This window comes from Balaenoptera ricei, chromosome 13 (assembly GCF_028023285.1).
Source record: "Balaenoptera ricei isolate mBalRic1 chromosome 13, mBalRic1.hap2, whole genome shotgun sequence".
Classification (NCBI taxonomy): Eukaryota; Metazoa; Chordata; class Mammalia; order Artiodactyla; family Balaenopteridae; genus Balaenoptera; species Balaenoptera ricei.
This window is the reverse complement of record NC_082651.1, coordinates 11,750,804-11,765,844: the sequence shown is the minus strand read 5'-3', so window position 1 is coordinate 11,765,844 and position 15,041 is coordinate 11,750,804. Positions and strand designations below refer to the sequence as shown.

The following is a 15,041-nucleotide window of genomic DNA, read 5'->3' as shown; positions in this document are numbered from 1 at the left end:
GCAGCTCTAGTATCTTCAGGATCCCTAAAGAATCCCACCTTCAGACAGAGGGTTGAAAGCCCTGTAAGTAACGGAAGAATACTATGAAAATTACTGACCGGTTTCTGTCCCCTGGTCTCCTGAAATTTCTATCTCCGCTTCGATAAGTGGAATCAAAACAGAATCCAGCCCAGAGAGGGATAGCCTCCCCAACATGGGCTGATTCCAACACTCAAGTGGAAGGCCAGGTTGACCAGTGGAGGGTAGCTAGCACCATCTTCTCCACCATTGGGTGGATACCAGGCAGTCTGAAAGCTCTGGGTACAAAGCAGGGCATGTCAACTGTAGGTTTCCTGGTAGGCTGTGTCGACTGGCAACAAGCAGGCGGGCTCACCCCACTCCTTCCCCAGCAAATCTCAGTCTCCCACCCCAGGAGACTAAGCCCTCCCTGGGCAACCAAAGTGTCCTTCCTACTGTAGGTTTCCAGAGCTGTGGCAGATGCAACTGCTGTAGTCAAGTTCTCTGATGTGGGGAGGATGGCTGTCCTGCCATCAGACAAGCCTTCAGAGAAATGCCTGGCTCTCTGCCCCAATCCCCCTCCTGTTCTCCATCCCTGTGACTCAGCATCTCTCCAGAGACATCCAAAAGAAACAACTCCCACTTCCATCAGTGTTCCCTTGAGTTGATCCATCAATTCCATCCCATCTGCTTCCCATTCTCCAGAAATTTATCAAACTCCTTTGTCTTCTGATGGCCCCTCTACCACTGTCAATGCCCCTGCGGATCTGTTCCCCTCTATTCTTTCTTCTAGTTATTTCAAAAGGATTGAAGAGGAAAGAGCTGCCTTGTTGGTGTTCGTGCCATCATCCCGAACCAGAAGTCATCCCCCTGGTTTTTAGTCCTCTTATCTATGGTGCAGTGTCTAAGTATCTTCTTTCCTCCTAATTCTGGATGTTGTGGGAATGCTTCCCCGCTCACCACCACCTTTAATCTTTCATTTTCTTAGCAATAAAATCAGGAAGGGCATCTGCCTTATCTTGGAGCAGCACTGCGCAAGAGTTTACACAGAAGGCCTGAGACTGCTATTCTTGGAAGGGTGTGCTTGCAAGGATGCCCTTGGCTGGCATCTGGGAACCCGGATGTGGGGAGGGTTCCCACCATTCTGTGACTGACAAGGGTGGCTCTCTGGGCCTAAACACTTTGTGCAAACAATACGGTTTGTGCTGAACACCTGTTTTCTGTCTGAAAGTCTGGAATTCTAATATGTGCTAGGCAGAGGGTGCCTATGTGACCAGCCTCCAGTAGAAACCTTGGATGCTGAGTCTCTGATGAGCTTCCCCGGTAAACAGCGTTTCACATGTGCTGTCACAATTCACTGCTGGAAGAATTAAGCATGTCCTCTGTGACTCCACTGGGAGAGGAGTCTTGGAAGCTCATGCCTGGTTTCCTTCAGACCCCGCCCATGTGCCTTTTCCCTTTGCCGAGTTTGTGTTTTATCCTTTTGCTACAATAAATCCTAACCATGAGTATGACTATATGTGGCATCCTGTGAGTTCTCCTAGAGAATTATCAAACCTGGGGGTGGTGTTGGGGACCCCTGATCCACACCACTTATAAAATCAGTGTTTCCAGCTTTTGATAAGCTTTGATCATAGCTTGAGGTAGTATTTTTCCAGCATGTGTCTGGAAGACGTCTATCTGGAAAATCGGCCAAAGAAGGTCTACACAATCTGGTTTTTTAAAGGTATTTTTTAAAATTTATTTATTTTATATATTTATTTTTGGCTGCATTGGGTCTTCGTTGCTGCGCGCAGGCTTTCTCTAGTTGCGGCGAGCAGGGGCTACTCTTCGTTGTAGTGTGCGGGCTTCTCATTGCAGTGGCTTCTCTTGTTGCAGAGCACGGGCTCTAGGTGCGTGGGCTTCAGGAGTTGTGGCTCGCAGGATCTAGAGCGCAGGCTCAGTAGTTGTGGCGCACGGGCTTAGTTGCTCCACGGCATGTGGGATCTTCCTGGACCAGGGCTCGAACCTGTATCCCCTGCATTGGCAGGCGGATTCTTAACCACTGCGCCACCAGGGAAGCCCCACAATCTGGTTTTAAGGTCTCTGGTGATCTCCTTTCTAGCAGACTGTGAAACTGGACCATCCCTGGCTTCCTTCTTCAGCCTGGGCCTCAAAACCCTGCATGGGTTCTTACTGCATGGGTGCTCTGCCTCCTTGTGATGACACACGTCCTCCTGAGCAGGCAGCTCAGCCTCCCTCCAGCCCAGCATCCCTGCATCCCTGCCCTCCATGGTCCAGAGTCCCTCTTTTTCACTGCCCATGCTCCCATTTATATGACAATAAGCAGGCTGTCCCTGTTTCTCCTCTGCTTCCACTTCGCTTCATAGTTAGAAATTGTGACTCCTCCCATAACTAAATTAAACAACCTTTTCATAGCGTCTACAAGCTAGAGCTTGCAATTAAAGCACTGAGTCACAACTTCAGGGTCAAGCGATGTTGAACCACACGCTTGAGTTTAAAATATACTCCTGAAGAGAAAATTGTTGAAAAACCTCACACACTTGGATTATCAGCTGAGATGGAGAATGTGAATTGGTGCCATGTCTGATTACTGAATATTCTTAAGGAGTGTTTTTTGAAACAACATTTAGGTAGGAGGGAGACAGAAGAAAAGCAGTTTTTAATCCAGCCCACATTAAATGGCAATTCTTAAATAACTGCCCCCAAATAATTTACTTTACTTTACTCATAGTATATTCTTGGCTCCCTTATCAAATGTTAGTTGACCATATATGCACGGCTTTATTTCTGAGCTCTTGATTCTGTTCCATTGGTCGATGTGTCTTTTTTAATGCCAGTACCATACTGTTTTGATTACTACAGCAGTGTTCTGCACAGCTGGGGAAGCTGGGTCCTCACTCACATGCTCTCATTTTCCCCATGGGAGAAACCACCAGCCAAGAAGGTCTTTTTGTCCTTTAGCTGTGCCACCGTGGGAGAGGAGAAACGCAGGTAAAATGAAACTGTTCCTCTTACCCTCTTCAATGTGTTCAATCTCAGAATTTTTGTTCGTTTGTTTGTTCCAACAATGTGCTGGAACTTCTCCACTGGACTCCTGGACTTTCACAAAGGAACTCTCATCCATGAATAATTGTCAAAACTGGTGTTCTTTGGGGGAAAGATGGCAGAAAACGTCTCTTCCACCATTTTGATGACGTCTTAGAATAAGTTTGTCTATGTCTACAAAAAACTTTGTTGTGATTTTGGTAGGAATCTCGTTATATAAATATATATAGATAGATAGATCAGTTCTGGCAAAATAGACATCTTTCCTGTGCAGTCATCCAATCCGTGAATATATTTAGTATGCCTCTCCATTCACTTAGGACTTCTTTGATTTCTTTCAAGAGCATTTTGTAATTTCCAGCATAAAGATCTTATACATAGCTGTTAGATTTACACCTATGTATTTTATTTTCTTTGAAACAATTGTAAATGAGATTATATGTTTAATTTCAGTTTCCACATGTTCCTTAATGGTATATAGAAATCTGATTGATTTTTGTGTATTGATCTTATATCCTGTGGTCTTGCTGAACTCACTTATTAGTTCTAGAATTTTTTTGCAGATTCCTTGGATTCTCTACGTAGACAATGATGTAATCTGCAAATAAAAATAGTTTTCATTTCTTTCCCTTTTAATCTCTATGTATTGTATTTATTTTTTCTTGCCTGATTGCCCTCACCATAACTTCCAACTCCATGTTGAGTAGCAGTGGCACCAGTGGACATCCTTGACTTATATCTGATCTTAGGGGGAAAGCATTCAGTGTCTCACCATTAAGCATGATGTTAGCTACAGTTTTTTTGTGGATACTTTTTTATCCACAAGTAGCAGAAATTCCCCTCTATTCCTAGTTTGCCGAGAGATTTCATCATGAACCATTGTTGGATTTGGTCAAATGCTTTTTCTGTGTAAACTAACATGATCATATGATTTTTTTTCTTTTTCAGTCACTTGATATGATGGATTACATTGATTGACTTTTGAATGTTGAAGCTGCCAGGAATGAATTCCACTTCTTCATGGTATACAATTCATTTTATACACTGCCAGATTTAATTTGTTAAAATCTTGTTGAGGATTTTTGTATCTAAGGTCATGCAAGTTTTTGATATGTAGCTTCCCCTTTTTTGTACTCTCTACTTTTGGTGTCAGAGTAATACGAGCTGTATAAAACCGAGTTGGGAATTGTTTCCTTCTCTTCTATTTTCTGCAAGAGATTGTGTAAAATTCTTCTTTAAATGTTTGATAGAATTCTCTAATGAAACCTAGACCTGAAGGTTTCTTTGTGGGGAGCTTTTGTATTATTATTAAACATTAAATTTCTTTTCTATTATAGGACTACACAGGTTGTCTATTTCAAGTGGCTGCATTTGGGTCCTTGTGGTTTTTGAGGAATTGGTAATTTCTTCTAAGTCATCAAATTTATTAATGCAAAGTTATTTTCTAGTATTCCCTCATTATTATTTTAGTGGCTGCAGGATATCTAGTTATATATCTTTTTTCATTCCTAATACTGGTTACTCGAGTCTTCCTATTTTTTGTCTTTGTCATTCTTGCTAGGGAGTTAACAACTTTATTGATTCTTTTCAAAGAATCAGCTTTCTGTTTCATGGATTTTTCACCTTTTTCAATTTCATTGATTTGTGCTCTTTTCTTTGTTAGTCTCTTTTTTATGCTTGGTTTATGCTTATTTTGCTCCACTTTTTTATTTTCTGGAGGTGGGAACAAAATTTTTGATTTGAGACATATTCTCTTTTCTAAAGTAAGCATTTAATGCTATAAATTTCCCTCTAAGCATTGCTTTATCTGTATCCAACATTTTTTGATATGTTATGTTTTCATTTTCATTCATTCTATGTATTTTAAATTGGACCTTACAAACTCTTTGGGAATAGCCTTCCCAGTAGAATCTATATGACTCCATATGTACAAGAAGTAGTTTTCTTAAGCCAAAAAAAGATATAGTTCAGCATCAAAGATCAGCTAGGAAATAAATAAATTAACACCCCCTCAATTCAACTACTGCAAAAATCAAGTGCTTAACGGAAAAACACCTGCCAATTAAGTGAAGACATCAGATGAAGATAAAACATATAAGGCATTTCAGATTTCTGCATAACTCTTGATCTTGAAAATTATGCTGTTTAAAAAGAATAAACATTTCCCGAATCTTACCTGCAGCACTACACCACTGTCATCTTCAAAAGTTACAAACACATCTGTGTCACATTTTAAGCCTGAGATTCGGTTTTCCATCATGTAACCCTATTGCAAAAAAAAAGAAAAGAAGCAGATTTTAAATTTGCAGTCCCATCATTATAAAGGACTAACATTTTCTTTGAAATTAAATACAGACAATTGAAAAAAAGAAAATAAGTCTATTTCTCCTACCCAGAATAGCCATTCTAAGAATTCTGACCCATCCCATGAGCTTTTGGTCCATAAATATTATTTGAGGGTACGGTCTTTGTTGGTAGTAAAAACATTTGAAAACAGTCATGTCACATTTTTCCAAAATATTTCAACAAATTATGCTAATTTTTTCTCTCTCTCTTCCAAATCTTATGAATTCGAATAAATGTCAAGGTATTTGTGATTACACCCCACAATATGCAGGAGAATGATGCCTCCCCCACCCAAACCCTTTTTTAATTAGCAAATATACCTATGATTCTTGGGAGACAACATAAAAAATCCTAAATTGCCACTCTGCCTCTTCATGTCATTAAATATTCTGCATCATAAATATACACTCCAGCTTCCAGCTAGTTTTTTACTTTTTTTCTTTTCTCATTTCCTGAAATCCTTATTTAAATGGCGGTAGCCTGTGCTCCTTTCCAAAGTGGTGAAGTGTTTCCGCACACACACTGGGAGAATCAGCTGCTCCAGAGAAAGCTGATCAGCCCCAGGCCAGACGTGGAGGGAGCAGAGTTGCCCGCGTTTGGCCACAGGCCCTTCCCCTCCTCAAGGCCTCTGTGCTCTCTTTCTTCCAGCCCATTGTCCTCCCCCTTAACTCTCAGAATCCTTCCCACTCTCAGAATCTGCTTCCAAATCAGCCCTACCATGTAAGTTACAGCACAGGCGGCTGTCGCATCACCTGTCCCAGGAGTATGTGCACTTAGCACTTTGGCTCTGTCTAGGAATGACAAGATTCAGCCCCTGTTGGAATTTTCAAGCCACATGGGCCAGGGAGGGTCACACAGGGTGCTCCCGTGGGCAGCCGTATACTCCAACCTCAAGGTACCCGTTATCCTTGGGGGGACCTGCTTCATTTCTGAAAACGGCCACTTGAGTCACAGAAGCGGGCACTCTGGGTTCCCACTGCCCGCAGAGCCTGAAGTCCTGTGAGCAGCCCTGCTTTCCTGTCCCGGGAGCCATCCTCTGATGCCCCGCTGCTTCCCCTGGTCCCCCTCAGCATCACGGCAGTCCGCACAGGCCCTCTGCGCGGTGTTAGTTTACAGAAGCAAAGGCATCTTCACAAACCCTCAGGAATCCTTCGTAACTTTCACAAAGGTAAACTGATTGTATTTATGGAAACATAAACTGGTGGCATTTCCAGCCTGGAGAAGTTCAGCCTTGCCTCCCCTCCCCCATCATAACCACACGGTAAACCCCCTCATCCCCGGGCAAACCACATGAGATCAGGTTCTGACTGAGTGTGATCAGGCCCCAGAGTGTTTCCCCTGCAAGGGAGAAGCTGACTCACTTTCACCACCAGCATTCTACCATTTATCGAGTATCTGCCACGAGTCAGATACTGAGCTGAGTGCTTGACCCAAACTTCGTTTTATTATTTCACTTAATCCTTTTCCTCCTCTCAATAGCCCTGTGAGGTACGCGTTACCCCATTTTACAGATTAAGAGAGTAAGGCTCGAGGGCTATGTTGGAATGTTCTTGAATAACCCCTCAAGTTCTGGTACGGAAAAGATGAACATGAGACCTACCACCTCAGACTTGGGAAGAAGCTGTTATACATAAGAAGCACACCTGCTAAAGGCTCAAAATAGTAATTTTGAAGAAATAAAGTACTTTTTCCTTGATCATTTTGCTCTGATCTCTTCCAGCAAGAGAGGGAGAAACAGGTTCTCTGTTGTTATGCCTTTTTTGAACTGTTCACACCCCGCCCTGGAAACCAGGCCACCAGGGCTTTAAAATAACCCGAGCAATGGCTCACTCAAAAAGCCGCACAGTGGAGGAGCTTCAAGATGGCGGAAAAGTAAGACGTGGAGATCACCTTCCTCCCCACAAATACATCAGAAATACCTCTACACGTGGAACAACTCCTACAGAACACCTATTGAACGCTGGCAGAAGACCTCAGACATCCCAAAAGGCAAGAAACTCCCCACGTACCTGGGTAGGGCAAAAGAAAAAAGGAAACACAGAGACAAAAGAATAGGGATGGGACCTGCACCAGTGGGAGGGAGCTGTGAAGGAGGAAAGGTTTCCACGCACTAGGAAGCCCCTTCGCGGGCGGAGACTGTGGGTGGCGGAGGGGGGAGCTTCGGAGCCACGGAGGAGAGCGCAGCCACAGGGGTGCGGAGGGCAAAGCGGAGAGATTCCCGCACAGAGGATCAGCGCCGAGCAGCACTCACCAGCCCGAGAGGCTTGTCTGCTCACCCGCCGGGGCGGGCGGGGGCTGGGAGCTGAGGCTCCGGCTTCGGTCGGATCGCAGGGAGAGGACTGGGGTTGGCGGCATGAACACAGCCTGAAGGGGTTAGCGCACCACAGCTAGCCGGGAGGGAGTCCGGGAAAAAGTCTGGAACTGCCGAGGAGGCCAGAGACTTTTTCTTGCCTCTTTGTTTCGCGGCGCGCTAGGAGAGGGGATTCAGAGCGCCGCCTAAACGAGCTCCAGAGATGGGCGTGAGCCGCGGCTATCAGCGCGGACCCCAGAGACGGGCATGAGACGCTGGGGCTGCTGCTGCCGCCACCAAGAAGCCTGTGTGCGAGCACAGGTCACTCTCCACACCGCCCCTCCTGGGAGCCTGTGCAGCCCGCCACTGCCAGGGTCCCGGGATCCAGGGACAATATCCCAGGGAGAATGCATGGCGCGCATCAGGCTAGTGCAATGTCACACCGGCCTCTGCCGCCGCAGGCTCGTCCCGCATCCGTACCCCTCCCTCCCCCCGGCCTGAGTGAGCCAGAGCCCCTGAAACAGCTGCTCCTTTAACGCCATCCTGTCTGAGTGAAGAACAGACGCCCTCAGGCGACCTCTACGCAGAGGCGGGGCCAAATCCAAAGCTGAACCCCAGGAGCTGTGCGAACAAAGAAGAGAAAGGGAAATCTCTCCCAGCAGCCTCAGAAGCAGCAGATTAAATCTCCACAATCAACTACATGTACCCTGCATCTGTGGAATACCTGAATAGACAACGAATCATCCCAAATTGAGGAGGTGGACTTTGGGAGTAATGATATATATATATTTTTTTCCCTTTTTCTCTTTTTGTGAGTATGTATGGGTATGCTTCTGTGTGTGATTTTGTCTGTACAGTTTTGTTTTTACCATCTGTCCAACAGTTCTGTCTGTCCGTTTTTTTTTTTTTTTTCTTCTTTTTTTTAGTATAGTTTTTACCCCATGTTATCATTGGTGGATTTGTTTTTTGGTTTGGTTGCTCTCTTCTTTCCTTCTTTCTTTCTTTCTTTTTTTAAATTACTTTTAAAATTATTTTTTAATAATAATTTTTTATTTTAATAACTTTTATTTTATTTTATTTTATCTTCTTTCTTTCTTTCTTTTTTTCTGCCTTGTATTCTGAGCCTTGTGGATGACAGGCTCTTGGTCAGGGCTGTGCGTCTGAGGTGGGAGAGCCAACTTCAGGACATTGGTCCACAAGAGACCTCACGGCTCCATGTAATATCAAATGATGAAAATCTCCCAGAGATCTCCATCACACCAAACCCAGCTCCACTCAACGACCAGCAAGCTATAGTGCTGGACACCCTATGCCAAACAACTAGCAAGACAGGAACGCAACCCCACCCATTAGCAGAGAGGCTGCCTAAAATCATAATAAGCTCACAGACACCCCAAAACACACCACCAGATGTGGACCTGTCCACCAGAAAGACAAGATCCAGCCTCATCCACCAGAACACAGGCACTAGTCCCCTCCACCAGGAAGCCTACACAACCCACGGAACCAACCTTAGCCACTGGGGGCAGAAAACAAAAACAACAGGAACTACAAACCTGCAGCCTGCGAAAAGGAGACCCCAAACACAGTAAGCTAAGCAAAATGAGAAGACAGAGAAACACACAGCAGATGAAGGAGCAAGGTAAAAACCCACCAGACCTAACAAATGAAGAGGAAATAGACAGTCTACCTGAAAAAGAATTCAGAATAATGATAGTAAAGATGATCCAAAATCTTAGAAATAGAATGGAGAAAATAGAAGAAACGTTTAACAAGGACCTAGAAGAACTAAAGAGCTAAGAAACAGTGATGAACAACACAATAAATGAAACTAAAAATTCTCTAGAAGGGATCAATAGCAGAATAACTGAGGCAGGAGAACGGATAAGTGACCTGGAAGATAAAATGGTGGAAATAACTACTGCAGAGCAGGATAAAGAAAAACGAATGAAAAGAATTGAGGACAGTCTCAGAGACCTCTGGGACAACATTAAACGCACCAACATTCGAATTATAGGGGTCCCAGAAGAAGAAGAGAAAAAGAAAGGGCCTGAGAAAATATTTGAAGAGATTATAGTTGAAAATTTCCCTAATATGGGAAAGGAAATAGTTAATCAAGACCAGGAAGCACAGAGAGTCCCATACAGGATATATCCAAGGAGAAGCATGCCAAGACACATATTAATCAAACTATCAAAAATTAAATACAAAGAAAAAATATTAAAAGCAGCAAGGGAAAAACAGCAAGTAACATACAAGGGAATCCCCATAAATTTAACAGCTGATCTTTCAGCAGAAACTCTGCAAGCCAGAAGGGAGTGGCAGGACATATTTAAAGTGATGAAGGGGAAAAACCAAGATTACTCTACCCAGCAAGGATCTCATTGAGATTTGACAGAGAAATTAAAACCTTTACAGACAAGCAAAAGCTAAGAGAATTCAGCACCACCAAACCAGCTTTACAACAAATGCTAAAGGAACTTCTCTAGGCAGGAAACACAAGAGAAGGAAAAGACCTACAATAACAAACCCAAAACAATTAAGAAAATGGTAATAGGAACATACATATCGATAATTACCTTAAATGTAAATGGATTAAATGCTCCAACCAAAAGACATACACTGGCTGAATGGATACAAAAATAAGACCCGTATATATGCTGTCTACAAGAGACCCACTTCAGACCTAGGGATACACACAGACTGAAATTGAGGGGATGGAAAAAGATATTCCATGCAAATGGAAATCAAAAGAAAGCTGGAGTAGCAATTGTCATATCAGACAAAATAGACTTTAAAACAAAGCTTATTACAAGAGACAAAGAAGGACACTACATAATGATCAAGGGATCAAACCAAGAAGAAGATGTAACAACTGTAGATATTTATGCACCCAACATAGGAGCACCTCAATACATAAGGCAAATACTAACAGCCATAAAAGGGGAAATTAACAGTAACACAATCATAGTAGGGGACTTTAACACCCCACTTTCACCAATGGATAGATCATCCAAAATGAAAATAAGTAAACACAAGCTTTAAATGACACATTAAACAAGATGGACTTAATTGATATTTATAGGACATTCCATCCAAAAACAACGGAATACATTTTCTTCTCAAGTGCTCATGGAACATTATCCAGGATAGATCATATCTTGGGTCACAAATCAAGCCCTGGTAAATTTAAGAAAATTGAAATCATATCAAGTATCTTTTCAGACCACAACGCTATGAGACTAGATATCAATTACAGGAAAAAATCTATAAAAAATACAAAACACATGAAGGCTAAACAATACACTAATTAATAACCAAGGGATCACTGAAGAAATCAAAGAGGAAATCAAAAAATACCTAGAAACAAATGACAATGAAAACACGATGACCCAAAACCTATGGAATGCAGCTAAAGCAGTTCTAGGAGGGAAGCTTATAGCAATACAATCCTACCTGAAGAAACAAGAAACATCTCAAATAAACAACCTAACCTTACACCTAAAGCAGTTAGAGAAAGAAGAACAAAAATACCCGAAAAGTTAGCAGAAGGAAAGAAATCATAAAGATCAGATCAGAAATAAATGAAAAAGAAATAAAGGAAACGATAGCAAAGATCAATAAAACTAAAAGCTGGTTCTTTGAGAAGATAAATAAAATTGATAAACCATTAGCCAGACTCATCAAGAAGAAAAGAGAGAAGACTCAAATCAATAGAGTTAGAAATGAAAAAAAGAAGTAACAAGTGACACTGCAGAAATACAAAGGTTCATGAGAGATTACTACAAGCAAGTATATGCCAAAAAAATGGACAACCTGGAAGAAATGGACAAATTCTTAGAAATGCACAACCTTCCAAGACTGAACCAGGAAGAAATAGAAAATATGAACAGACCAATCACAAACACTGAAATTGAGACTGTGATTAAAAATCTTCCGACAAACAAAAGCCCAGGACCAGATGGCTTCACAGGCGAATTCTATCAAACATTTAGAGAAGAGCTAACACCTATCCTTCTCAAACTCTTCCAAAATGTAGCAGAGGGAGGAACACTCCCAAACTCATTCTATGAGGCCACCATCACCCTGATACCAAAACCAGACAAAGATGTCACAAAGAAAGAAAACTACAGGCCAATATCACTGAAGAACATAGATGTAAAAATCCCCAACAAAATACTAGCAAACAGAATCCAACAGCACATTAAAAGGATCATACACCATGATCAAGTGGCCTTTACCCCAGGAATGCAAGGATTCTTCAATATATGCAAATCCATCAATGTGATACACCATATTAACAACTTGAAGGAGAAAAAACATATTGTCATCTCAATAGATGCAGAGAAAGCTTTTGACAAAATTCAACACCCATTTATGATAAAAACCCTCCAGAAAGTAGGCATAGAGGGAACTTACCTCAACATAATAAAGGCCATATATGGCAAACCCACAGCCAACATCGTCCTCATTGGTGAAAAACTGAAACCATTTCCACTAAGATCAGGAACGAGACAAGGTTGCCCACTCTCACCACTATTATTCAACATAGTTTTGGAAGTTTTAGCCACAGCAATCAGAGAAGAAAAAGAAATAAATGGAATCCAAATCAGAAAAGAAGAAGTAAAGCTGTCACGGTTTGCAGATGACATGATACTATACATAGAGAATCCTAAAGATGCTAACAGAAAACTACTAGAGCTAATCAATGAATTTGGTAAAGTAGCAGGATACAAAATTAATGCACAGAAATCTCTTGCATTCCTATACACTAATGATGAAAAATCTTAAAGTGAAATTAAGAAAACACTCCCATTTACCACTGCAACAAAAAGAATAAAATATCTAGGAATAAACCTACCTAAGGAGACAAAAGACCTGTATGCAGATAATTATAAGACACTGATGAAAGAAATTTAAGATGATACAAATAGATGGAGAGATATACCATGTTCTTGGATTGGAAGAATTAACATTGTGAAAATGACTATACTACCCAAAGCAATCTACAGATTCAGTGCAATCCCTATCAAATGACCAATGGCAGAACTAGAACAAAAAATATCACAATTTGTATGGAAACGCAAAAGACTCTAAAGAGCCAAAGCAATCTTGAGAAAGAAAAACAGAGCTGGAGGAATCAGGCTCCCTGACTTCAGACTATACTACAAAGCTACAGTAATCAAGACAGTATGGTACTGGCACAAAAACAGAAATATAGATCAATGAACAGGACAGAAAGCCCAGAGATAAACCCACGCACATATGGTCACCTTATCTTTGATAAAGGAGGCAAGAATATACAATGGAGAAAAGACAGCCTCTTCAATAAGTGGTGCTGGGAAAACTGGACAGCTACATGTAAAAGAATGAAATTTGAACACTCCCTAACACCATACACAAAAATAAACTCAAAATGGATTAAAGACCTCAATGTAAGGCCAGACACTATGAAATTCTTAGAGGAAAACATAGGCAGAACACTCTATGACATAAATCACAGCAAGATCCTTTTTGACCCACCTCCTAGAGACATGGAAATAAAAACAAAAATAAACAAATGGGACCTAATGAAACTTAAAAGCTATTGCACAGTGAAGGAAACCATAAACAAGACGAAAAGACAACCCTCAGAATGGGAGAAAATATTTGCAAATGAAGCAACTGACAAAGGATTAATCTCCAAAATTTACAAGCAGCTCATGCAGCTCAACATTAAAAAAACAAACAACCCAATCCAAAAATGGGCAGAAGACCTAAATAGACATTTCTCCAAAGAAGATATACAGATTGCCAACAGACACATGAAAGAATGCTCAACATCATTAATCATTAGAGAAATGCAAATCAAAACTACAATGAGATATCATCTCACACTAGTCAGAATGGCCATCATCAAAAAATCTACACACAATAAATGCTGGAGAGGGTGTGGAGAAAAGGGAACCCTCTTGCACTGTTGGTGGGAATGTAAATTGATACAGCCACTATGGAGAACAGTATGGAGGTTCCTTAAAAAACTAAAACTAGAACTACCATACGACCCAGCAACCCCACTACTGGGCATATACCCTGAGAAAACCATAATTCAAAAAGAGTCATGTACCACAATGTTCACTGCAGCTCTATTTACAATAGCCAGGACATGGAAGCAACCTAAGTGTCCATCGACAGATGAATGGATAAAGAAGAAGTGGCACATATATATAATGGAATATTACTCAGCCATAAAAAGAAACGAAATTGAGTTATTTGTAGTGAGGTGGATGGACCTAGAGTCTGTCATACAGAGTGAAGTAAGTCAGAAAGAGAAAAACAAATACCGTATGCTAACACACATATATGGAATCTAAAAAAAAAGAAATGGTCATGAAGAACCTAGGGGCAAGATGGGGATAAAGACGCAGACCTACTAGAGAATGGACTTGAGGACACGGGGAGGCGGAAGGGTAAGCTGGGACAAAGTGACAGAGTGGCATGGACTTATATACACTACCAAATGTAAAATAGATAGCTAGCGGGAAGCAGCCGCATAGCACAGGGAGATCAGCTCGGTGCTTTGTGACCACACAGACGGGTGGGATAGGGAGGATGGGAGGGAGGGAGACGCAAGAGGGAAGAGATATGGAGATATATGTATATGTATAACTGATTCACTTTGTTATAAAGCAGAAACTAACACACCATTGTAAAGCAATTATACTCCAATAAAGATGTTTAAAAAAAAAAAAAAAAGCAGCAGAATCAGCACCAGAATCCCACCATCTCTCACAGAACAGGCACTGGAATCCCATGAATGTAAAGATGCTTTATGTTCCTGTGTTAGTTCTTCACGTGGAATATAATTTATTTCTCTTCTAGATGATGAAACTCAGCTTTGAACACCCCTCCTCATTTGAAAATTTAGTAAAACCGTGTGACTGTTATCCTGATGATTCCAGACTCTCCAGGGCCCTGTCAGAGCCCAGGTATCAAGGCTCACGGCCCTCACAGAGCTTGCAGGCAACTAAAATGAAGCAGCAGAGAGAAAGGCCAACCGCTTGCAAGGCAGTGGCCAAGGCCAACACATCGCCTCCAACCGCCTGAAACTACCAGGGGCAGAGTGATGATCTAATTTCCTTAGAATAGGCTGGAGACGCCCATCCTCATAAAAGTCTAAATCCTTGGGCTAGCTGAGGTGACCCATTTAGAAACTAATTAGGTTCAAAAAAGTCATGGTCATCCTTGTCCTGCGTGAATGTGTCTGACAGTTTAGGGAAAGACACGCCACGTCGAGAAGTTCCTGACTGGGGACTTGCTTTCATCTTCCTGAGGAACTTAAATTCTGAATGTGGAGCCCCTAACTTTTTGGGGACAAACG

The 15,041-nt window shown here is 41.8% G+C and overlaps 1 protein-coding gene across 4 annotated transcripts in view; it reads right to left on the bottom strand.

Annotated features, from left to right (window-relative positions):
• The window catches only part of ACOXL (acyl-CoA oxidase like), a 367,866-nt gene that overhangs the window by 132,257 nt on the left and 220,568 nt on the right, over positions 1-15,041 (bottom strand). For all 4 annotated transcript variants that reach the window (XM_059942311.1, XM_059942314.1, XM_059942312.1 and 1 more), the window contains one exon: positions 5,222-5,311. In XM_059942311.1, the coding sequence (XP_059798294.1) occupies positions 5,222-5,311 (90 nt within the window). The remainder of the gene's footprint in view (positions 1-5,221; positions 5,312-15,041) is intronic.